General features: G+C 41.0%; 1 protein-coding gene across 1 annotated transcript; it reads left to right on the top strand.

Annotated features, from left to right (window-relative positions):
• Positions 1-30: 30 nt before the first annotated feature.
• Positions 31-19898, top strand: POP1 (POP1 homolog, ribonuclease P/MRP subunit; the record flags this gene model as incomplete). The annotated part of the gene is made up of 15 exons (XM_084279753.1): positions 31-151; positions 2434-2604; positions 3428-3603; positions 4765-5013; positions 5535-5622; positions 5918-6093; positions 6736-6986; positions 7117-7210; positions 7967-8078; positions 8996-9115; positions 14957-15072; positions 16060-16251; positions 17135-17289; positions 18088-18429; positions 19238-19898. 15 exons carry the CDS (start codon positions 31-33, stop codon positions 19896-19898), a joined length of 3024 nt encoding a protein of 1007 aa, XP_084135879.1.
• Between the last annotated feature and the right edge of the window lie 5685 nt (positions 19899-25583).

The following is a 25583-nucleotide window of genomic DNA, read 5'->3' as shown; positions in this document are numbered from 1 at the left end:
TCCGTTCTGCGCCCCCACGTCCTGTCGGAGATGTCCGGGGCGAGGGAGAAGAAGCGGGCCAAGAAGATGAGGAACCAGCCGTCCAGTATAACCCTTTCCGCCGAGCCGGGGCCCTTCCCCGGCGGAGGGAGCAGAGCCTGCCCGCCGCCAGGTACGGATGGGGGCGCGCTGCCTAGAGCTGGGGTGGGTGACCGCGGGGCGGGGTGTTCCGCCGCCCCCCACTGGGCTCTGGGTGTCCCTGTCTCAGCCCCGTGAGGTGTGCGCGGTGTGAGAAAGCCCCTGGGACCCTGCTCTTGACTCCTTTAGCTGTGTTTTCTTAACACACGTTTTTCTGCGTCATCTCTTGGGCTGCACGCCGAGCCCCTGTCCCCCCGCTGCGCTTAGTAGCCTTAACGTGAGTTTGGGCGTGATGCCCCGTGCGGAGACCTCCCTTCTCCTTCGGCCAGGCCCGGGGGCCGCCGGCGGAGGTGGCTGACGCCGCCGGCCCCCTGACAAACACGCGTCTGTTAGCGTGTCCAGCCGACAGCTTGTGGCTCCCGCGTCTGTGGAAGAGCCCTGGCGGGAGGCAGCAAGGCATTCCCCGAAGCCGCAGTGTTGCTGGGTCATTGCGGGGTCGTTTCGTGCGCAGGTAGCCTTTGCGGCAGAGGACGGAAGGACCCTGTCGAGCTGTGTGCCGGATGCTTTTTTCCACCTGAGTTTTCATTCGCATCCTGTGTACTAAAATTTGGCTTTGATTTTCAGCACACCCCCTGTCTCATGTTTTTATTTTGTTACTTATATTGTTTTCTGGGGAAAAAAACAAGCACACCTAAGAGCAGGGCCTGTTACTGTGAAGCCTTCAGAAGCTGACACATCCCGTCTTTGGATTTGAACAAAAAAAAATGCTTAAATGTCACTCTGTATTTAGGTGACTGTGGAGTTCCTAAGCAGACTGAATGACATAGCAAATTATGCTCAGTCCTGTCTGAAGATTTTGGAATGACATTAGAAGAGTACTGCCAGAATAAATGCTTTTTTTCTAACTTTATTTGTAGCAGGGAACGTCTAAGAGTATGTGGTTGTGGTTTTCTGTCCTTTTGAATACATTGTATTTTCATTCACATAACGTTATTCTGTAGTGTTAGTGAGTGTAGAAACGGTAAAGAAAAAATATAAATGAGAACTATAAAATTATGCATCTACATAGTACCTGCAATATTTTTTCATTAGGCATTAAGTCTAGATTTTGAAACACTCTTCCATCTTTTGATTAAATTGTTCCTTCATTCTGAGGCTAACTTGTCTGAGGCTAACTTGTAATATGAGTTAATTGCTGTCTCATTGCCCTGAGTTACAGACCTGGGCACAGAATTGCTGACTAAAGACCATCCATTTCTCTCCCAGCCTTGTCACCTTCACTTCACTGTGTGGATGGTGCGGCGCTCAGCCATGGGGAGAACCCAGATCAGGGAGTGGTTTCACATAAAAAATAACCTCTGTTTCCAGAAGTTACTTTTTAATTTGATTACTATAGTTGTGCATGATGGGCTGCAACAGTGTTGCTGCAGAACAGAAGGCTTCAACCTGGTGCTTATTTGACATGGAAGAAGGAGGTTCCTTGACAATTTAAACTTAGGTAGGTTGAGGCTACTGAAGGTCAATCTGATCCTGGCTATTCCTAGTCCCAGTGACAGCATTTTGGGGGCAATGTCATAGGCTTGTTTAAGAAGCTGATAACGTGAAAACTGATTTTATACTAGAAATTCTGACCCAAGACTAAACTCCATAGGTTGAATGTAAACTAATCTTTATATATAGACTTCAGCGCCCTCTTAAACTTGAGGCACTGTTAGGTGGTAATCACTCCTGAAAGGTGTTTCTGTACCTTTGGAAGCTTGCTGCAGGCTTCAGTTATTTAATTTCAATATTGGTTTAAATGTCTGTACCAGAAAAGTAACTTAAATGTATGTGGTGCTGCATCATGCTTACTGGTCTATCAGAAATACTTGTGAGGCAAGAATACATTTGCTCATGGGGCAAAAAAAAAAATAAATCAAGGGGCAAAAGGGAAGAAATATTAAATTTGCTGATTTGGTACTAAAACCTTGACTAGACAATAGTAAAAATTACTGCTGATGTTACATAGACTGATTTGAATCAGGTCTTTCCTGTTGGGTCTGCTAGAGTATTGGAGGCAAAGTCTGGGCTGTGTACCATTTTCAGAGTGTGCAGAAGATACTTGATCTACTGCGGGCTTGCTGTAGGACAGTGCAAAATTTTTATTTCTTCCTATAAAAAATAACTTATTTCTTCTGATTTCTGATGGCTTTTCCAGGTATTAAATATAACTGGAGGAATGTGCAATGGAATCTTGCAAGCAAAGGCTATGTATTGTTACTAGTTGCTCAGACTGCTTTTTTATTTGTTCTCTCTTTTTATCCTGAAACCCTTCAGGAGATGTTCATTCTGAGCAGCAGAAATTTTCGAATCAGTCATCTGGACCTTCTCACAGGAAAGACCAGTATTTTCCAAAAGGGCAAAATAGAGGAGAGAGAGGCAGAGGAAGAGGAGGATGGCAAGGAGGACACCAGAGTGTTTCTGAGGGAATGCCAAAATATATAACAGGTTTGTGTATAAGAAAAAGGTCATAATTTATGTGTCCGGAGCAACTTTCCAGTCATTAAGTTTGCTGTCTTTCTTTGGGTTTATGCAAGAGCAAAGTTAGAACTGAGGCTCTGTTCTTCTACTTTTCCTTGTTTTCCCCACAGTACAGAAACAGTGGTGTACTGGAAAGAACAACCAGCTGTTACTCAATGAGTCTTTTCAGACTTCTGAGTTCAAAAGTACCTGTAATGAGGAATATGCATTATGGTTTCTGTTCTCTGGCAAAATAAGTACTGACAGTCATCTGCTTTTAATGTAGCCAGCAAAACTGTTTTGTACCTGTGATGTGAGTTAAAGACAACTTTTCATCTAACAGTATGTTTATTTAGGACTCTTTGCAGAGTGTGGCGGTGCTCTGATAGTAGATACGCTTCTGTAAGCATAAAATAAGTCCAACCTATGGATTTTTAATTTGATCATTTTAAACCAGCCTGTAATATGATTAGTACTTCCTTTTTTTTCCAGTGCTGAAGTATTTTTCATCTCTCTGAATACCCTCTAAAGAGATTGCTACTCTAATTTATTAAAGTACGCAACACAAATACTTGATTGTACCACAGCTTCCAGATTCTTTCATGTGTTAGTATTTGCTTAACCATATCTGTAAGCTTCAGAATATATAAAGAATTGCAATTTCTTCAGGAATAGTATACAGTATTTACTTTTATCTCAAGAATTCATTAGACTGATGTACTATGAATACACTGCTGGAATTCAGTAACTTATGTACAGCGTCCCCTTTTGATTTTTGCTGTTTGTTATGCTCTGATCCTTTTCATTACAGTGTCTACCTTTGCTCAAGCTCGTGCTGCTGAGATCAATGCCATGTTGAAAGCGGTCACGCAGAAGTCTTCAAACTCTCTGGTGTTCCAGACACTACCTAGGCACATGCGAAGGCGAGCTATGAGTCACAATATTAAGCGCCTACCCAGGCGGCTCCAGGAGATCGCCAGGAAGGAGGTATAAGTGCATTTTCTGGTATTTGATAGGCCACATTGTGGGCAAAGCTAATGCACAGTGTTCAGCTGTGCATTCATTGATGTTCAGACCTGAGCTTATCTGCAAAACTTCGCTGTGTAAGCATGTTCTCAAAGTTTGATGGATGTTTGGCCTCAAAATGCAGAAGCACCTCAGTTTTAGACAGTAGCTCAAGTAGAGGTGACTAATCACTTGGCTTTGTCTTCAGAAGTTATGAGAGTAATGATGATAAAAGGGTCCACCACAGGAGGGGTTCGTCCCGCGTGATCCAGGAGTCCTCGATCACACCTGTCTGCCTTGCTCCCCACCACAGCTGCTGGATGTGACCCTGCCAGCCTCAGGCCAGCATAGCCTGTTTGTGACTGGCATGATGATGGGTTATGTGTTACAGCTCAACCATGGGAGGTGCTCTGGAGTTGTTGATAGGCTGTAGCTCAATGTTTAGTCAGAATGCTCCTGTGGAGTTACTTGCTTCTTACCCACTGTGGCCTTCCTATGTGGTTAAAAAACCGTAAAATTGGTTCAGCAGGATTTTATTGTGAAATGATGTTTCTGGTGTTCATCATAAATTACTTCACAGACTTCAGACTTTTCTTAAAGTGATCTAGTGAGTTTGCTTGATAAGCTTTCTGGTTGCCTGATTAACTTTCCTCTCCACCCAGGCATTCACCCTTAGTTGTTCATACCTTGCCTGGGTGTTTATCAAGAAATTGGTCAAGGCATCACCACATTCCTTTCTTGTTCCCTTCTATGCATTGTAGAATCCTTAAGGCCCTATCTGGTGGTGTGAGAGTCCATATTGCTTCTGTGTGCACTTAAATCTCCAGGTGTTCCTCGTGTCACATTCTTTTATTCATGTGGGTATACTGATGTTGGGCAAAAACTTCACACACTGTTCACTGATAACTTTCTGAATGTCTGAGGAGTTTGGTTTATCTGTGGGTTCCAGTCAAATTTTGATGCACTTGTGTGGATGGGTCTGGCATGTAAAGTTTCAAAGTGTTAGTCTTAAGAATTGTGGAGAACGAACATCAGGAGAAAATACAATTTAATTCTAGTGCCTCATGTACCCTTACTTATGTCAGCCTTTTTCTTAAGTTTGTCCTTGAGAGATTTGCTTCAACATCCTCCCTTTTAAAACAGGCGGAGAAAGCCGTGCATCAGAAAAAGGAACAGTCCAAGACCAAATGCCGCAAAGCCAGAAGGCGCCACATAAATTTGGTGGCAGAGTTTAATCGCAGGCAAAGGAAAAATATTTGGCTGGAAACACATATTTGGCATGCAAAGAGATTTCATATGGTAAAGAAATGGGGATACTGTTTGGGAGATAGCCCTACGGAGAAGAGCTACAGGGCTTGTTACCGAGCCATGACAAAACAGTGTCTTCTTCAGGTACCACATTTACAGCTTTTTTTTTAATCTGTTTTCTTTGCTATTTTGCCAAGGTGAAGTAATGAACTGTTCACTTATAAGGAACATTTCTGTCTCTTAAGTACTTTTGTGTCAGCTGTTAATAACTGTTAAGTAGGAAATGAGTAACTTCATAATTGTAATGAAGGGTGGCGAGTATTAGAGAGAACAAGAGGAACCTTTAGAAGAGTCTTATGGTAATTGTGACTGAAATACTGCATCTTCAATTTGCTCAAGAGCCAAGAGATTGAGTGAAGCCGTGCATCGTGCTTTGCTAGAAGTCCTTTTTGATCTCTTGGTTTGAGATGCAGTTTGGTCCTCAAGTGAGAATGCCTGACAGCTCTCCTATACCTAACAATTTTAAGTTGAAAAAGAAAAACTCATTGAGCTTTTCATTCAATAAATTACTACTTCATTGTAAAGTGTGAAGCTCTGTCTGCTCTCTCATTGCCCAGCTCATTTTCAAGATTTGTTCTCACTTTACCATTATCTTGTTGTTTCAGGACTTATCGTACTATTGTTGCCTGGAGTTGACTGGTAAAGAGAATGAGCTTCTGAAGCAACTTGCTCGAATATGTAGCATTGACACAGGTAAACTTTATGTAGTGCAAAATACGGTTAAAGTTCTGAAGAGACTAAAGGGTGAGACATACTTTTCCTTTTTTAACATTCTACTGATCTCAATAGTAGTAACAGAGTTGACACTGAGTCGTGACTTTAGTTGAAAAAATATAATTAAAATACAGTCCTCATACTAGGGCTAGATGTTCTCATTTTCAGTTGTTTATTAATAAAATAATTGTGGTATATGTTAGTTAATACTGAATTTCTTTTTATTATTTTTAATGAGATTATTTTGGTTTTCAATAAGTATCTTCTTCTTTAGGATTAACATTTGAAGAGGCTTGCTGTCTGTCTGGAAGATATGAGGGTTCCCTTAATCTTTACCGAGCAGATCGCTATCCCGAGGATATGCTTGGTCCGGTTACATTTATTTGGAAGCCCAGGGATGGGGCTGAGAACAGACAGTTGTGGATCTGGATGCATCCAGCTCTCAAACAGGTTTTTTCTTTACAATTGAACTAATTTCTTTATGCATTGTACATTTTTAATGCTGAAGATGCATTCTGAAAGGTGTAAAAAAACTGGGTATAATACAGGACTTAAGGAACTAAAAGTTGTAGAGTCTTTCCACACTAACAATATTGATGTCCTGCAACTTGTATTTATAAAGCTTATACAGAAGATGCATGCCTCTGAGAGTTTGGGGGAGTTTTTTGGTGTGTTTGAACTTGTTAAAAGTTTTCTAGTATCACTTGCTTTGGGATGCATTTGCAGTATGATGTTGCTTCATTCACATCCTTCCCACTGGCACCCACAGCAGGTTGTTTGGTCTCATCACAGATAACCATAATCTGATACTTAGCTATGAACTTTAAAAAAAAAACCCCAAAACCAACCACCAAGTAAAATTTTGAGCACCAACTATTTGTCTTACATTAATTTAAAGTGAGAATAAATTCTTAGCAACATTTGGTATTACTTTCAGCTCTTCATAATAAGACCTGAGCTTCTTCAGAATTAAGATGATTTCTTTAAATCCGTATAGGAAAATAAAATAGTAGATGATAATTCTTAAAACTGTACTTAAGCTTCGCAGTGCACTGCTTATCATCCTAATCCAAACTTTTCATTTTTCTTAAGGACATACTGAGAGAGTTAAAAGCAATTTTTCAGTGTGCAGAGCCAGAAGAAATCTATATTCCTGAGCCTGTTGAAACATCAGTTCAAGAGGAAAAACAAATGGATGTTGTTCCGAGCCTTGGCAAGAAAAGGAAGCAGGAGGATAAAGAAGGAGAAGCAGCTGTGCCAGTGAAAAAAATAATTGGTGATGGCACTAGAGATCCATTGAAGTCCTACTCTTGGATCTCTCAGATTACTGGCATTGTGATCAGGTTTGTTCATAGTAGTCAGAAACTGTGACTGGTTAATACCTCTGAATTCTGACTTGACAGTGCTGGGGGAGATAAAAAAAAAAAGGTGTAGTGTAGGGTTGTACATTCACCTGAAATTTTCCCGTTTCAGTGATAGAACTATGGAGATTCTCAGATATCGGCTGATTGGCCCGTTATCACACTCCGTCCTTACAGAGACCTTGAAAGCTGCTTCTCTCCAAACAGTAAGGAAATATGCAGTTTGGGTATTACTGTAATTTTGATAAGATTTCTAGAACATGCAAGCTTCTTTTTGCTAGGCTGAATTGTGAACTATCTAGCCTTGCCTCTTAAAAGACTAACCTATGTATTTCTGCTGTTAGCTTCCTGTCTGGATTTTAAGTGGGGGTAGGAAGGAAATAGAGGCAGTGGTGCTGGTGAGCAGGCTGTGTAGCTTCCACTGTAGAGATGTATTGTGCTGAGAGGTCCAGAATAATTAACATTTTCTTTGACAAATCATAAATCGTATTTCTTGAGCAATAAGCTAGAGCACTTAGAACTTAAGAGCAAGACATGTAAGGTATAAAAAACTTCTGTGTCAATCAAATATGATATTTCTCCAGGATTTAGTATTTTGTCTACCTCTTGGCACGTAGCATGGTGGTTTTAATGGTTTGGGGTTTGGTTTTGGTTTTTTTCTCTTGTAGCAAACATGACAAGGTCATAAATCTCTATTTCTGTAAGAAATAATCAACAACAGACTTAGGAAGTGTTGTGGATTGCTTTGTTTATTTTCAGAACACAGGTTATACTGAACAGCTTATTGAGGAGTACTGTAACGTGAAGTATAAGAATAGGCTGCATCAGGAAAAAATTATTTTGATTTGAAATATGAACAGACAGAAAGCAACCATAGTGATTAAGGCAAACTGAGAGAGAATTCATGCTGACAGACAAAACTGAATGACCGCTGAAGATTAATTAAATGCATTGTTTTCCAGGAGATGGTGAATTCAGAGACAGAACTGAATAACTGGTGGGTAGAAAACTGCAAAGACTCTGAAAAAATATCTCTTCATCAACGTCAAAGTGCTATCTTTGAACTATTGGAAGGTATTTGGGCATGTGGGTGTTATGGGAGGAAGGGGAAACTCTTGAACTCTAGTGATCAAAACTGGCATGCTAATAATCCGACTTCAGTTTGGAAATATTTTTTTGCTTGATCAAGAGAGTGACGCCATTGATTGTGCACTTAGGTAATTAGCATGGCATGTCAAAGATGAAAATGGTGAAACGCTACATTAACTTCTTCAAAGGAATTCTTATCCTCCATGTAGCTCAAAGTCTTTAACAGATAAACTAAATCTTGCTTCTTATCTTAATCAACTTAGATATGAGATTACTGATGGATATACAGTCTGACATAGACTCATTCTCTCCTTCCATACACACCCAAGTAAGGCTGTCAGTTGTACAGTACCTCCACAGATAAAATGGTAGGCTCCTACCCAAAGTGAAAGTACCATACTCTGAGTCATGTATTTGTTTCTAATGAATAGTTGTATATTTGGCCGAGTTGTAAATTAACATTTCCTCACTTTCTAGCACTGAGGCAGGTAAGGAACTGACTTTGGTAGATCTCCCACTATAAGGTAAAACTTTTAAAAAAAGTTTTTTAATTTCCTTTCTCTGGAAGGCAATTATAAAACAAAGGCTGGATGTTCTCTAAAAGATGTGCCAAATGTAAAGTATGAATCGAGCCTGTAAGTCGTGAGAGTGACCTCACTTCTATGCTAAGCATAAATGGAATTGCAGACTAAGTCTTAGACTATTGCTGTCTTTTGTTATTGGGCATTTAACAAGCATTAATGAGTTTTGAAAACATGTTAAACTGAATACTCTGGATTGCTTCTCTGGCTTACAGTGGTGTCAAATCCCTGGAGGCAAAAAATGCACAAATTAGTGGTGCAGAAAAAGATTGCAGTATAATTGATGGTTTTATGGCAGTGTTCATCTGTGTATTTTTAAAGGGATAAGTTCACCATCAGAAATGCCACCAGGTACAATACTGGGCCTCACTGTTGGAGATCCTCGAGTCAATTTGCCAAAAAAGAAGACAAAAGCCATGCCAGACTTTGAAAAATACCAAGGTAAAATCCCTTCTTAGATTATGCTTCTTGTGGAACTGCCAAAGGCAAGAAATTCAGTTTCTGTCCACACTATGTTTTCATTTACTGTCATCTTCTACTGATTGTCTTTTGCTGTTTTTCTCTAGCATTTGATTTCAGAATGTTTTCTTCCCTTCTGTCTCTGACAGAACAGAACAGGAACAGGGACAGCTTGAAAGTTGCACAGGCTTTAGAATACCAGTTGTGAGGGAGGGACATGCACCAAAGCTGGTCTTGTGCTCAGTGGAAGCCTCTGTCTGACCATACAGATGATCCAGGTTCGAATCCTGGCAAGGCCAACCAGGTGCTAAAAGCTACTTAGACTTCACACCAGAGAGAAACTTACATTCTGATGCTGTTTATCTCTCCAAGAAGATACCTGCCTTTTCTACTTTATAGTCTTAGAATGCTGAAAGTTGCAATTCCACTGAATAATTAAAAAACAACTAGGTGTGTGAGATCAGTGTTTCAGGGGGCCAAGATGCTGGTTATGTTAAAAAACAAAAGGTGCATCTGTGGCTTCTAAAACTTGCTGGTTTACACAGCATTTCAGTGCAAAATGCAAATTTCTTTTGATTTGAACATCCTTGAAAAACACGCAAGAGCATATGCAGTGGGGTTTGTGTACAGTGCTGTGTAGGCATTTCCAGTTAGGTTGACTGCACACAGACTGCTTCACCTAACAGGCAGCTAGCAAAGAGTAGCAAATAGGACAAGTTGAAGGTTCCAGAGACTTGAAAATACTTCATTTCCTTGGTGATGCGTTTGCAAGTTGCTGGAATAATCTGGCCTTACCTTTCGCTTAAATCAGGTTGAGCATCTATTCCAGTTACTGTCTCTTAGCTCTCTGCACAACTCTTTTTATACGGATTTTCTCACATCCTCCTGTTCTAGCCTTGATCTGGAACAAGCTTTCTCCTGTTAATTAGTTCTGCTCGGCTAACTCTCACTGTTAATGTTCCTCTTGGAAATGCTGCAGAATACATGATCTCTACTTTGATTCCTTCCTGATGTGAAGTAAGGTGAGCTGTAAAGCACTTGTTTACAGATACTGGTGTGAGCTAATAAAGGAGTTAGCAACTACAAGAAGTAATTTGTTCCCCTTCATTCTGCCTGTCGTGTCTGTGAAGTTGTGTTCAAGAAGGCAAGATCAGCACGAAGGCATCTAGGCATTAGGAATGTTTCACAGTAGTTTCTCTTCTGCTAGCGGAGCTGGTTGCCCCACAGGAAGGAGGGCTATGGTGAAGAGGTAATGATATAAGATAGGGGGTCAAGAGGAAGAAAATACTGATGCCTTTTTTTCCTTTGGCTGGTTAGAAATGGCCATCTGCAGGATTTTTCTATTTGGGATTATCCTTCACTTGTGAAAATTCTACAACATAAACCTTCAGAAAATCTAGTGTTGCTTTCTAGTTCCTTTCTGAGTGTTTTTTGGGATTTTTTCTTTTTTGTTTCATCATGAACTTCAAACTGCATCTGCCCTCTCTGGCTGTTATTCGGGAGAGGGAGAGAATCCTTGGACAGCTAACAAGGAAAGGTAAACTGCATGATGCCTTCTGAGTTAGGTTCTGCTGAAGGACTCACTGTTAAACAAGCACATCACTGCTGAAAAAGCTGAGTAGGCAGAAGGATGAAAGAAGACAGATGATACAGGGGTCTTCTGGTATAAAATCAAAAGGACATCATGGTAAGGGAGTAGAAAAGGAGAGGCTAGCCCTCATACAAAAAACAGTTAAGGAGAGAATATGGGGGACTAACCGTTCAGGAGGGAAGATGGCAGCTGTTTTCCATGTTTCCCTCCTGAATGACTTCCCTATTCTCTGTAGGAAGATCTACAGGATCATTCACAATCTCCTGCAAACCTATTACATACACAGTGGGGGAATCCTATGGCACAGTAGTTCATCTCCCCTACCTGAGGAATTCAAGACTGAGATCTAACTGCCACTCTCCTGTCCCCATGAATAAATATTCCTAGGTGTTGGACAGAGTGGCTGTTCTTTTGCCAGCATTTTCCCAATCAGTTCTCTCCCCTCATTCTACTGGCTCTTTTGCCAAGAGTGACCCAGGAGTGGAGATCATACTTCTTGTCAGTTTTTTGAAGGTCAATTCGTTTAATCAAAAAGGGAAGGAATTTAGTCATGACACATAATGTACATCATTGCAGGAGTAGCATTACTAACGTTCCCAGACTAATACCCACCCCCAAAAAGTTAATCTTCTCTAAGATCTGTAATGCCATTTAGGTGGTATTAATTTGTCTCTTCTGTAAGAAGGAATCTTTTTATGAGCCTTAGAACTGCATAAACTTTGAGTCTTGGTTTTGATGTGACCTTACTCAGATGTGGTAATAATAGTAAGCTGATCTTTAAGAGATGTTAGTAGTCATTAATTTGCCTTAATTACATGTCATGTTGATATAGCAAGGGTTCTTTTTTATTGCTCAATTTCACATTTTTCCCCCTTTTTGCTTCCCGGGCATTTAAATACTATTTGGACTAGTAAAATTGAAGTGGCACTGCAGATTCCATATGTGCTATAGGCTCTACAATTCTTTAATTGTGTATAAAAGCTAGCAGGTTTTCTTAGGAGATCCTTATTAATTTAAGGATGTATTGTTTGTCAAATCAGTGGAGAGTTTAGGTAAGGAAGAGCCATCATCTTTGCCCATGGATTATCATACATGCAGCCAGTGAAATGATACACTTCTGCCCAAAGTTTTTCGAAATGCTGTGGATAAGCCTGTGTCCTTTTCCCCATGTGAGTGATGTGCTAACAAATCAAGGTAATCTCAGTCTTCCCCAGTTACTCTCACTCCTGAAGGCATATACTTGTGTGCAAGCTGTATATGTGCCTGTGGGATTTAATCACAGAACTCTCTGCGTTTCTTTATGCTGGAGGATGGAAAGTTTGTGAACAAACCACTTTTCACTGCCTTCTCTGCAGGCTTATGCCTTACAGAAGCCAAGACTCCCAGTAGGCAGTCAGTGCTTACATGACTGCAAATTAGTGCTGTTCTTTTCTCCATTTTAGAGTATGCTTCCAACATTTTAATATGCTTTGATTGTTTTCTGTGGGAGAATGCAGATTCCACTGTCTTAAAAGTGCTCAGTATGGAGTGTGGTGGAGCTTCTAAACAGTCAGTGAGTGAGGTGCATAGAAGACGAACGCATCATGACAGATAAGTGAGCAAAGTTCCCTCTGCAGACACAGAGCCTGAGTCCCTGCCTGTAAACACAGGCAAGGTGTCTGGCATCGGTTGTCCTGGCACGTACCGCTCTGTACATATGGCTCTGAAACCGCTCCCTAGCAGTGCTTGTATTTTTGTGTTTTCTGCTATTTCCTCACACAGGGAACGAAAAATTTCAAATAGAAGAACTTTACTCTTAGGCTGTCTTCTAAGACTATTAAAATAACCAGCTACACAAATGAGAGCAACAGCTGGAAATGGAACACAACCTTCCTCTATCTACCTGTATTGTCTAAGCACCAACCACTGACACCAGCAGAAGTAGACAATGTGCTGATTGTCGCTGAGCTTTGTGTGCTTAGTAATACAAATCCTTATTTCCTATACTAGCACTAACATCTTACTTTCACTGTCATCAGCAACTTATTCATCAGTAGGGTTATTTCCCCAGCAATCTTAACATGTGGACTGAAGAAAATGAGGTAAGAAATAAAGAGAACTGGTGTGACGTTTTTGGATTATGAATTGAATTGTAGCATGCTTAGTAGAGATAAAATTCTCCAAGTTCAGTAGAGATCACAGAGAAAGAATGTACCAAATTAGAAAAGGGTATTTTAGGGTAGTGAGTGGGGTATTTTTTGAACTGTGGTGATTGGCAAAAGACTGATCTGAAATGGCTTTCTAAAAAGGAAATAGTAAAGAAAACAGAATTGTAAAGAACTTCAAGAATATGATGGGGATAGACTGCTTAAGCTGCGGTAATAAAAGTGATACAGATCTTCAGAGAAAGTTACAGTGAATAATTTACCCTTGAACTGGAACATGTTTAAATAACAGATTCTGGCATTTGTGAATGCTTTCTGTACAGAAGATGGGAAAGTCACTTTCCTTACCTTCCATTTGCTTGCCATTATGTGCTTTTCCCCTTTGGGAGTCAGGAATGAATTCCCTGTCACCACTACATACAGTTTTGTGGCTATCATCTCCTTCCTTTGAGGCACTGGTATTTGCTGTACCTCCAGACAGAATGTGCTTTGCATCATGGAGTATTGTGCACTTTTAGGTTCGTGCTCAGGTTCCTGTCCTTTATTTTTCATCTGAGAAGGAATTCTTCTAGCTTAATAGTCAGGGAATTGGCAAGAATTTTCGTTTTAGTTGTTTCATTCTCATTTTGAAGGATTGCCACCCTAATCCAATAATTTCTCCCGTATTTCTTCCTCTCGCTTAAATCTAATTTATCAGCAAGAATGCATAGTTAGCATCAATTTACCACCACCATCAAACTGTCAGGAGTGCTGCTGTATTTAATAGTTCTTTTGAAGGATTTTGCAACCTTTAATAATAGGGACATCTTAAAGATTATAGATTTTAAATAAGTAATTACTGTGATAGTGTTTTTCAGTACCTACTATATTGCTAGTATCTCTGAATAATCCCTGTCTTCTGTACTCAAAGTGTTTGTCAGTGTTACTGAAAAAATTGGCTGAATCTTCTTTTGAAAGACTAAGTCATCTAGAAAACAGAACTAAACCCAACATGTTACGTTCCTTTAACATGTAAGACCTTGTAGATGACAAAATGAGCAGCAGACCCTTAAGTTTTGATCTGAACTATTAAATACGTTCATTGTATTGTTTACTGGTAAGAATTATTTTACTCTGAAAATATGGATCAGCATGCATTACATGTGGTAGGTACGCTGAAGGCGTTTAATCCATAGATCAGTAAAGGCAGGTATATGTTTTCTCTGCTTTGGTCAGACTGTGGAGCTGAGGAAGAGGTAGGGTAGTTACTATTTTGTGATCGGTTTTAAAGTGTTATTTATCTCCAGTAACACACACAGCTGTTGATCTGTGCAGATGTAAGAATAGTCCTTTCCTTGCAAGTGCCAAGCCTGAAAAGATGCAGAGTTGGAAGATGGTGCTAAGCAGTTGCATGCTAGTCATACCCCAACAGTATTTCCTATACACACATTTCTAAAGATCATCCTTGCTTCTCTTAAAAGCTTACTTAGGTGGACTTATTTCAGGCTCTGTAATGTTGCTTTTTCAGATTTTGACCAAACCTGTTGAGCTTCACACTCTGCCTAGGGGGCCAGATTTCAGAATATTAAAGGTGTCATGGTAAAGATGTAACTTAAAATGGCAAAGGTAGCAATCATCCATAATAATTATGTATGGAAATACCACCACATTTTATGTCTCCCTTTATTGGTTCAACCAAATACTGATATCAACAGCAAGAACTTTTCCTTCTAGTGTTTCTGGGTTTTTAGGTCTCAACACATCCATTCATTTTCCAAAGGCCTTCAACTCCTGCAGTTTCCATTGTCCTTTCACAGCCACATTGAGAGAAGAATCTGAGGTGGCGGGCACGGAGCCAGTGGTAAATGAAATGCCTAGTTCAAAGAGAATTCCAGGTTAATGCTTTTTAAACTAACAGTTTATTTCATATTTTGCATCTGGAAAAACGTGATAGATACTGTCAAGGCAGCGATACTTGTTAAGCTTCTAATAACCTGTTTACTTAGTTGTGTGCTCATTGTGCTTTAGACAGTGGAGTGGTTTTGGTAATCTGATACTTAAGCCACAGAAATTGTTTGAATTTTGTTTGAAGGTTCTCTTCTTTTGTAGATAATGATAAAGTTAGGCAGCTGTACCTGGAGGGTGTACCTGTAGACTGTGCTCACAGCTTTATCTGGGACCAGGACATCTGTAAGAACGTCACTGAAAATAAAATCTCAGAGCAGGTAACTAAGAAGGTGGATTGCCATGAAGAAAATAGCTAATGGTTCATAGAGTGAAACTTTTGAAATTCTTACAGATTCAAGAGTAGTAGTTTCCTAATGTCACAGGACCCATCTGCTGACTTGAAATATTTATTTTGTAGTATTTTTGTAGTGCTCTTGTATATCTGTTGTTGGCAATGGAGGAGCAACACACAAAACACATGGGTAGACTGGAGATGTAGTCACAAAAGGAGATAAACCTTTGTCACCTTTGTAATCAAAAAAGAAAAACATTCATGTGGCAGAAACATCTCTCTGAATACTCTCTTCATGGAAATTAGTTTTGTGCTCTATCAAATTGGCTGCCATAGTACTTACACAAAATACTACTCCAGTGTAACAGTTACCAGCACAACCTTATTGTGTATGACAGCGTTCTTCATGCTGTCAGGACATGTAATGTTTACCTTACCAAACAACTGATGCAGAAGGGATGTATAAAGAGGCAGCCTGATGGTATGGGTTTTTTTATAAATGTATTTTTAATGTAGTACAATGAAATGAAACTGGTGATTGGCAAGGCCTTGGTGCCAGCATGCTTTATGTGAAGCTGTTTCGTGACCAAATGTTCTTCCCATCTCCCTGGAAGTAGTTCAGATTTGCTTTGTGTATTGACAGGCTGCCTGAAAGCACCTGTTCCATCTACTCTGGTGCAAAACCTATAAATACCGAGTTGCAATACTTGCTTTCCCTCCTTCATCTGTGCTGTACATTTTTGCTCTGAGTTTCAGTACCTGTCCTCCATCAAGGTCTGTGGAAGTAAGAAGGGAGCAAAAAGGGTGCTTAATACTTTTTTCTAAAAACTTTTTTCATGCATCAATGAAGGTCAGTTCAATTGTGTAGCATATTACTAGAATATTTTTCCTAGTTATAAGCTTCATGTCTTGGAAGGGTACCTAGAAGAGGAAGTTACTAACTTACTTGTGGGAAATGTCTCCTTCTCCTCAGGATTTAAACCATATGCGAGCTCAATTACTGGTACCTGGATCACACCTTGATTTGGGTCCTTCTGAATCTAAGATTCCTATACTCTTGGTGCAGCAGCCAGGGAAAACAGCTGGAGAAGATCGACCAGGATGGGGGAGTGGCTGGGATATCTACCTCCCAAAGGGCTGGGGCATGGCTTTCTGGATTCCTTTTGTAAGTGACTTTCATTGCAAATTGCAAGTAAATGTGAAAATTATGTAATTTGGTTCAAAATACTAGATTTTAGCAAGTGTACCTCATGCTGTATAACTAATCCACAATTACAGGCTCAGGTAAAAGGTTCTATGAATTGGCTTGTTCTTAAAGTCTTAAACAATAGCTTTCCATACCTTCTCTTGGGTATAACTGTGCCCACGTGGCAGCCTAAAGTAGAAAATCAGAGTGGGGAGCAAGGAGAGGATGCTATAGCTCTCTGTGCTTCCAAGGGAAATTGTCTCTAAAGTGAAGTCATTGGGTGCCTGCTGATCTTCCATTTCTAGCTTGGTCATCTCCACCACTCTGTCAACAAATTGGTTGCCTCTGATTTGTGACAGAGCCTGAAACACAATGTTTGAGTTAAGCTTGAATATTTCTCTGGTGCTGTTTGGAGTGACCTGCATTGAATGATTTGAAGGCAGTTTTAATGCCTTCTGCAGTTAAGTGTTTGGTTTTGAATGTGCAGGGGCACTAATTGCAGTGATACCTATTGTGCAATTAAAATAAACTGAGCACTGACTTTGTTGAAGTAATATGACATTCCTGGCAATGCACAAGATTAGAACCTGTGAAGTTCTCTTCAGCTTTGATAGTTTTTCAAAATTAAATTTAAAGAGCATGACTAACATTTTTGTTGAAGTGAGCATCTAGAACTGTGAATACCATACTTAACTGTATTTATTCTGAAAGCTAAAGTGATAGACTTTCCCTTTTGCACAGCAGTAGCTTCTGAAGATTTAATGGTTTTGGCTACATTGGTTTTGGTTGGTTTTTTCCTAGTTGGGAACCCAGAATGAGTACAAGCATTTCTCTTTTGGGGGGGGGTTGATTTTTGTCACAGATATATCAGGGTGTACGAGTCGGTGGCTTGCAAGAGGCTTTAAAGCATTCTGAGTATCAAAGAACACCTCACACTCCAAATGATTTCCCAGACTGCCGGGCAGGAATGCAGTTTGCCAAAGAACTGGAAACCAGTCTTCTTGAAAAATTCAAACGGTAATAACAACTTCTAAATTGATTGCAAGAATGGAGAAAAAAATTAATGCTGCTTAAAATATTCCATTAATTATCTGTTGTGTTCATTTAGATCTGGATGTTATTGAGATTTTTATACTAGTGTTTAAATCCTAATATAAAAAAGAATTCTAGATGTATTTAACAGAAAATCTCTGCTAAACAGTGCATATAAATTAGCTAAAACCTTCTATTGCCAGAGATAAGCTCAGTTTATAAGGCGGTAGCAAGGCTGCCTAACAATAAAATAGAGAGCTATTTCAAGCTCCGTTAGCAGCAAATGAGGGAGGAGGTAGGAGAAGGCAAAGGCAGAATATCAAACTATGTACTAAAAAGAATCAAGTGAATGAAGAGGTTTATTTCAGTGTCCACTCCTTAAATACCAGATGAAGTTTGCCTTCATTTTCACCACAGTAAATACAGATCTCTTCCAGATACAACATACAGTTAAGCATCCTCTGCATCAGTGAGTGTTGGCTCCCCTTTCAGGTAGGAGGGGGAAGTAGGAGAAGTTTCAAGGGAACAGTGGTGGTGTCAGTCACAGTAGATAGACATAGCTGCTGTGGGGGAAAGGATATGTTGGTCAGACGTACAGCAATGCTGCCTAGAAGCATAGCTTTAAAATTCCATCTCAAAGAGAATACACAGTTCACTTTCCATTGAAAACAGAAAACCTTATTAGACTAGTGGGATGAAGGAGACTGTTAGACTTCTGCAGTGCTAGGGACTGAGTAAGGGCCCAGGAAACAACCACTCTTACTTACTTGATTTGTCATTTAGACGTCCACCTGCAAAAAGGACAAATTATGTCAAGCTGGGCACTCTGTCCCCTTTCATCTGTCCTTGGGGGCAGCTGACTAAGAACTGGGAAGGAAGAATGAAAGCTTTGGGAGGATTTGTACATCCTTCTTCACCTCACACTGAGTGCTGCACCACTGAAGGGCATAGCTTTTGCAACCCCAAAGCAGAAGTTGTCAAAGAAACTTCCCCTGAAACTGGTGAGGTGAAGGAGACCATGGAAGTGACAAGCTCTGAAGGTGTCCTAAGGACAGGTGACGTCACAAGTACACAAGACTTTGAGAGAGATGAAACTATTACAACAAGGGACTTTACTGTTCTCAGGTACGTCAAAGTGCTACTTGTGAGGTGATACTTCTGCATTGGGATTTACTGAATTGGGGAAAGGAAGATCTCAGACGTGATTATTAAGACGAGAGAATTACTTGATTCAAATACAGTGAGGTGATTAAATCGTTTTGTTGTGGGTCAGAATTTGCTGTTGAGTGAAAGTCCTTCTGCTTTCCCCCAGCAAACGAGTTGAAGTAAAGTTCTTAAATTATGTTAACTTTAACGCTCCTCAGTTTAGTGTGTTCTTGTAACTGGTGTATTCTGCTTCTGTGTGGATGGAGCTTTTAGAGGCTTGTAGTTGCAATTTTAAAACCATTGCTGTGTAAATCAGTTTGCATACTTTCTTCTAATACAACATCACAGGTGGTTCTTGCACTACTCAGTAAGGTCTGCAAAGAAATCAGAGAATCCCCTGCATTCCAATGTGACGCATGAGGGCAGCAACGGTGTTTGGAAAGTGCCTGAGTGCAGGTCTTTCCTCTTTGTGCAGTTGTCAGGGGAAGAAAACATTGGCAGTTCTGGACCTCATTAAAGTCACTGAATGTTTTAGAGCATTTGTGATTTATCAAGTTTTGAGGGTTTTAACAGGTAACTTCTCCTTCTGAAGAAATAGCCTTGCACACGAATTCCACATATTCATGCTCTTTTGGTACCCAGAGCGATACTGGAAAGGTACAGAAAGCCCTGGGGCATTTTTTAATCATGCTCTTGGAAGTATGCAGGATGCTGGATTGCTGTGATACTACTTGCTCATAACTATCCTTGGTGTTTGTTTGGGTTTGTTGTTTTTTTAAACTAATAGGAGTGAGAAACTACTAATGCAGTTATCAGCCTGGTGCTATCCCACTGCTGGAAAAGATCGGCGAATCCGCCTCATTTCTCGACTGGGGCAGAAGGAAATGACTGAAGATGTCTTTATGCCAATCTTGACGAGCTATCCAAGGGCTCTCGTATGGGTCAACCTGTCCCTCTTGAGAAAAGGGAACCCAGAATTACATACCATGATCTGCATCCCAACAGAAGATGATTTGCTGCATCTAAGCAAAGACAAACTCTTCTGTGGTCCTCAGGAACCCAAACATCGTGACATATTCAAGCACAAGATACAGAAACTAAAAGAGGAGAAGAAGAAGAAGAAAAAGGATCACACAAAGGCTCTAGAAAGTGACTCTCTGAGTGTTCCAGGTAAAGAAATGACTGAGGAACATGAAGACCTCATTCTTGGTCTGTGGGCAGATGCTCTCCCAGATGTTACTTCCCACTGCTCCAGAACTCTCTTGGGATATGTCACTCGAGGGGATTTTTCATTGGCTGTGGGCTGTGGAGAAGCCCTGGGGTTTGTTAGCTTAACAGGCTTGCTTTATATGTTACACAACCAGCCAGCAGATAAGAAAGGGCTCGTTTTGTTAAGAACTCCAGGATCTTTACAGTACAGGTTTGCAAGACTTAAAATCGAGGTTTAAGTATCATTGCAATGCAGTAGAATGCCAAAAATACCAAAGAACGTCTGTTTTGTCTTCTGTGGCCTTTCTGATACGTCTTGAGTTTGAGGAGAATCTGAGCCCCAACACTGTCTTGAGGATGATGACCTAATCAAAAAGCTCTGTAGCATTATTCATGAAAATAGAAAATGCATAAACAGACCTAATAATACTTCTGATGCCTGCAGTCCTAAGAATTTCTAACAGTAGCACATCCATTATCATGTTCTTCCTATGCCTAAAGGAGCATGTTGTTTATCTTTCACCTCAGAGCAGCTTTTACGATACACAGAATATCATTATTTTCCTCTTAGACATCCTTTTGTCAGGTGGATTGTGACTTTCCAGCCTGCTTTCACGTGTAACTGCATGCGATCTGGACCTGTGTATGTATCGAGTGGCTTTTCCTGATTCTTTGTGTCTGATTGCACGTGGCTGCAAGGGAACAGAGCTGAGTAGACCAATCTATTAAGAAAGCAGAAGGGTACTTAGCTTTGGTGGAGTAGCTCTGTACTAATATGAAATGCAAATAAAACACAGCCGGGCTATATAATCTTGAATTATAGCAACTGGAACTATTTAAATTTGAAAACATATCAGTCTGAGAGAGAAAAGTCTATTTTTGAAAGGTAATAAACCTTTCAGATGCAAATTGGGGTTGGTGGATCAGCAGACACTTCCCGTTAATAATAAGGGATATTTTAGCTCCTTAAAGCATGAGGTTATTTTTGTATGGAATGTGCTAGGGTTGAAGGCTTCTGCATTTCACTGTGTGCTCTATGAGTGTCACTTGGATTCCTAAAACTCACATGCTGGAGGGGCGAGGGGAGAAAAGCATTTGATTTGACCGGGACGGTGTGGGTTGGTTGTTTTTGGTGTTGGGTTGGTTGTTTTTGGTGTTTTGTTGGGACTGCTTTTAATGACAGCCTTAAGGTTCTAGCCGTTCTTAAGCAGCTTGAGAAAGAGTTTACAATAATACACTGTAGTTTTAGCAGCATGATACAAATATATACCAGTTGGTAAAATTACCCTCAAACAATCATGTACAAATAAAAATTTAATCTATTCTTGATTGAAGAGTCTGCTGACTAAGCTTGATTCTTTAAGAAATTAAATATGGATCAGTTAATGACTTAGTCTTTCAAAGTAGCAGTCTACAAATTAATTCTCTCCTTCACAGTTCTGTTTGAAAGAGTCTTAGGCAAATAGATTAATGTTGGGTTTAGGTGTTTGTTGAAGGAAGGATTTAGAGTACCTTACCTTTGCAGTTACTATTTGTGGGACACAGGGGGAAACGGCCAGCCTCTTTTCAGTGGTCTGTGGGGATAGGACAAGGGGCAATGGCTTCAAGTTGGAGCACAGGAAGTTCCACACCAATATGTGGAAGAACTTTTTCACAGTGAGGGTGACAGAGCACTGGGACAAGCTGCCCAGGGGGGTTGTGGAGTCTCCATCTCTGGAGATATTCAAGACCCATCTGGACCTCCTCCCTGTGCGACCTGTCCTAGGGAACCTGCTTTGGCAGGGGGGGTTGGACCCGATGATCTCTTGAAGGTCCCTTCCAACCCCTATGATTCTGTGATTATTAACATTTAGAGCCATTGTTGGCTGAAACATGGCATACACATGGGGAAGGGGGGAGAACACCTCTGATCACAAAGGAGTAATTGGGAGTGGAGCTGGCTTTATTATCTGTTCAAAAGTATTCGCAAGACCGATTTAAGAATCGCACAGTGGCCAGAGTTACAGTGGCGCGCAGGACAGAATGGCACAGCCTCCAGCCTGACTTGGACCACAGTTACGTGAGGAATCATGCCTCATGGCTCCAGCATCGCTCACCCTGGCTGCACCTGACGGGACCATCCTTCCAGAAGGGTCCCAAGAAGGATCTGTGCGAAAGCCGGCAGATGGCCCCCGAGGAAAAAGCCTGGTGCTGCGCGGGGCTGGGATTCACACGCTCCTTGCCCTGCGGCTGCGAGTGCTGCAGCCCAGAGGTATGTGTGGAGAAGGAGCCCCTGAAACGTTACAGCCTGTCTGCTCAGATCGAGTTCTCTCCTGGTGGTAATCCTGGATTTAATGAACCTTTTGAATTGTGAGCCCCATTGAAATATTTCTAGGATCAGAGTTTCCAGTACTGCTTCATGGGAAGAGAGGAGGGGAGGCGGTGTCTATATGGCTTTTTCTCCCCTTTGCCTCCCTCATCTTCTCAGTAGATACATATTTTCCTGCCTCGCTAGACCTGGCTCGTATATGAGAAAGAAAGAGGAGAAGCCCCCCCACCCGAGCTATCATTTTTTTCCCCCTTTTCTGCTTGTAGATCTTTTGTTCACTGAATCTTTCCCAGGTTTTTATTTTTTTAAAAAACATCTGGAGTCTTTTTTCTTTTCCTCCTATTGGTAATTTCTGCCAGGTTTTCATTTTGACACTTCCTGTTACTTTTCTTTGATTTCCATTCTCTATTTCTGATTTATGATCCTTCTCCCTGGTGAGCCAGTGAACAGAAACTGGAATCCAAGTGCATCCTGTTCTGTATATCTTGTAATATTGTTACACAGTTGTTTTTCTTTAAGTCAGTGATTTATGCCTTAAGATTTCACTCTCCTTGTAAAATGCTCTGCAAGCCTGATAAGTTAAAAATGCTCAAAATTCTCAGCCAAAGTTTGTCAGAAAAATGCTGTGATTTTATGAAGCTGCAAGGAAATTTTTATCTGTGGTTGGGATTTCCAGATTTTGAGACTCTCAAGGGTGACTGAGTCATAAAATCCGTGTCAACACCAGATAATCAAATGGTGGGATAATTAAACCTGTGTGATCTGTGCATCAGGTGGACAGTATGTCTGCATTCATCGTGTTGAACCAGGTGTAGTTTGCAGCACACATCTGTTCCTGGGCTGTATCCTACTGCAGTTACTACCCATTGGTTGACTACCCCTGAGCAGCTGGACCAGCTCCCGTGGCTCTGATACATGAGCATGTTTGGGAACCCAGGAAGCTTTCTCTCCATGAAAGCAGCTCTCACAAGCTCTCCAGCTTCCATGCTGTTTTCCAGATAACTTTCTCAAAATGGATGCCAGTATGGACCCGTCGCTCTTGTTCCCTGCTTGGCAAGAGCCTTTGGAAGCTGTTGTGAGGTGCAGAAGGCAGTTCTGGCATTATCTGTAGCACTGCGCAGAGCTCAAATGCTGCCGCACTGCTCCTATAGCTCTACCTACAGCTCCTTTGGAGCAGCTGAATACATTCTGTACCTGTAACAGGTGTTTTCCCAGCCTGAACTTGAAGGGCAGTTGCCTGTTATGTTGAGACAGGCACAGTAACTAACACACCTACCAAGCTGAGGGTTTTGTGGCTTTTGAAATGCACATTCTTTCCCCTTGCAAATCCAGAAGATGAGGTTGCAGAAGAGGGTGGTGATCATTCTGTGGAATGAGGTGAGACCGTGGCCAGACTGGGGGGGGTGGCTGTGTGTGTATGTATGTTAAAGATGTTTGTCGCTATGGGCTTGTTCAGCAGTGTGCAAGTAATGGAAATTTACCTAGCAGAAAGGCAGCCAGACTTGCTGAAATAGATCTGGGAAAGTAACTGGCAGGGTGACAGGCCGCTTGATGGAGGTGGAGGCCTTGGGGCATCATGGCACACACAGACAGAAGGTAGTCAAATGCAGCATGACAGTTTTCTTTCAGAGCTCTAATTCTGGAAGAGCCAGATACGTCAAACCTGATCCCTTTGCAAGTCCATGTGAGGTAGATAGTGGAAAGAGAGCTCGGGGGAGTAAGCTACCACAAAGGCAGGTTTCTGAAGCACTGAGAACTGCAGGAAAGCAGTAACATCTTACTTTCCAAAAATACAGCACCAAGAAACCCAACCCAGAAGTCCCATGCTTCTAAATGCTCTCCCCAGAGGCCAGCAATCAAAATCGCACCCAGTTTCTCTTGCAAATTCAGCTTGGCTGTACTAAAATTCTTGGTGAACGCTGGTCTCATCAGATCCCTGCAAGAGCAAGTAAACTTGTACTGAATAAAGAGAAATCTGGGAAAGGATGGAGGAGAGATGGGCTGAAGCCACGTTGTGCCAGCTTTGAAAGTCAGAGCCTGCTTGACCCTGGACAAAATAAAATTAATGAGTTCCAGGTCGTTTGCAAAGTAGGTGGGGTGATGAAAGACAGCTTTCATTTATTGTAATGGGTCTCTCTCAAAGAAATACGATTTCTTCTCTCAGGAAAAAAGCCTACACAGAATGATCTTTTCTTTAATTTTTTTTAGACGCTCCAAGATGTACATAACACGTACCAACATCAGCTTGCTTGACACATTTTAACTGCCTTCTCATCATGGGTTTATAGCAGTGCTGCTAATCTGGCAGCCTTGCACAGGCTAAGCCTGATTCTTAAGAAACAGAAATCAAAAAGACATCCAGGACACAGCAAGAATAAAGCAGAGAGTGAAAAAGCAGTCTGAAGGAAGAGAGCGGCTCAGATTTCATGATCCAAATATGTGAGGATTTGCTATAATTTCTAGAAAGGATGGTGCAATTCAATATTTCATTTCATCTCAAGAAGATCAAATAAATGGCTAGGATGAGAAAGGCTGTTTGTTTCAGCTCAGTCCTCCTCTCAGCATCCTGATTCTTAGCCCAGAAAATGTTTTCTTTTAAAAAGAATGGAAGGGTTGTGATGGATGGGAGAGCTTGTGCATCTGTAAAGCCATGTGCCTGGCAGGGCTTGCTCTTTGCACTCCTCTTAATTTCTGGTTTTGTTCTTTTTTTCACATGGGATAATATAAAAAAATGCTCTTTTCTCTCCTGTTTGGGTTTTGGTTTTGGGGGTGGGGGGTGGGATTGGGAGGCCTTTTTTTGGTCTTCTAGCAAAAGGATGAAAGGAAAGCAAACTTGGACAGGCAAAACCTGTGTTTAGAATGTTATCACTCAAAACTGAGCTGAAATGCCACCTCAGAAATACGCCAACTCAGCCTCCTCCTGTGAGACACCCCAGTTGTTTTTAACTGTGGCTCTAGCAACAAATCCAATGTGTCTGCAGTTGTAATTAATTATAAGTGCCACACATGTACTTCTGAAAAGCCATAACCCCAGTTGTAGCAGGTGTCACCCAGAGCAGCTTCACCCACAGGTGAAGCCAGCTGCTCAGGAGGGGTTGGGCTGGGTGGGAAAGGGACTGCATGTCTGCCTAGGTCTGTTACTTTGCCTTAGTACTCCCAAAAATCCTGAGTACGTGCACAGGAGAACAAATCATAAATCTGCAATTAAAAATACACTTTTGATATTGGTAGTTACTTAGTGCAGTGATTTTTTAATTATTTTTTTTTTAATGCCTGAGGAAGTGCTTTCACTACAGGCCAGCGGGGTTTCAAGGGTTAAGGACATAGAATTTATTTTCCTGTAAGACCAAACGCCTTACAGGAATCAATTGCATCCAGGTTTTCCAAATATTTTTGCAATGCGATAATTCTTGTAAATGAGTTGGCAAATATATCAAGGGGGTTCCAAATGAAATCACAAAACCGAACAAAATTGGCCAAGAACTGTAACCAGATTTTTTTTTTTCTAAGAGAAGCAGATGAAAATAAACATCAGTGCAATAGAATTGTAGTCCAGGGAAGGTCTTAAAAGAGAATTGATTGTAGTTTCCATTTGTCCTTTTAAAACTTTCACTGA

Source organism: Gallinula chloropus (genome assembly GCF_964237585.1).
Source record: "Gallinula chloropus genome assembly, chromosome: 2".
NCBI lineage: Eukaryota > Metazoa > Chordata > Aves > Gruiformes > Rallidae > Gallinula > Gallinula chloropus.
Note: the sequence above shows the minus strand (reverse complement) of the source record. Positions and strands in the feature narration are given on the sequence as shown.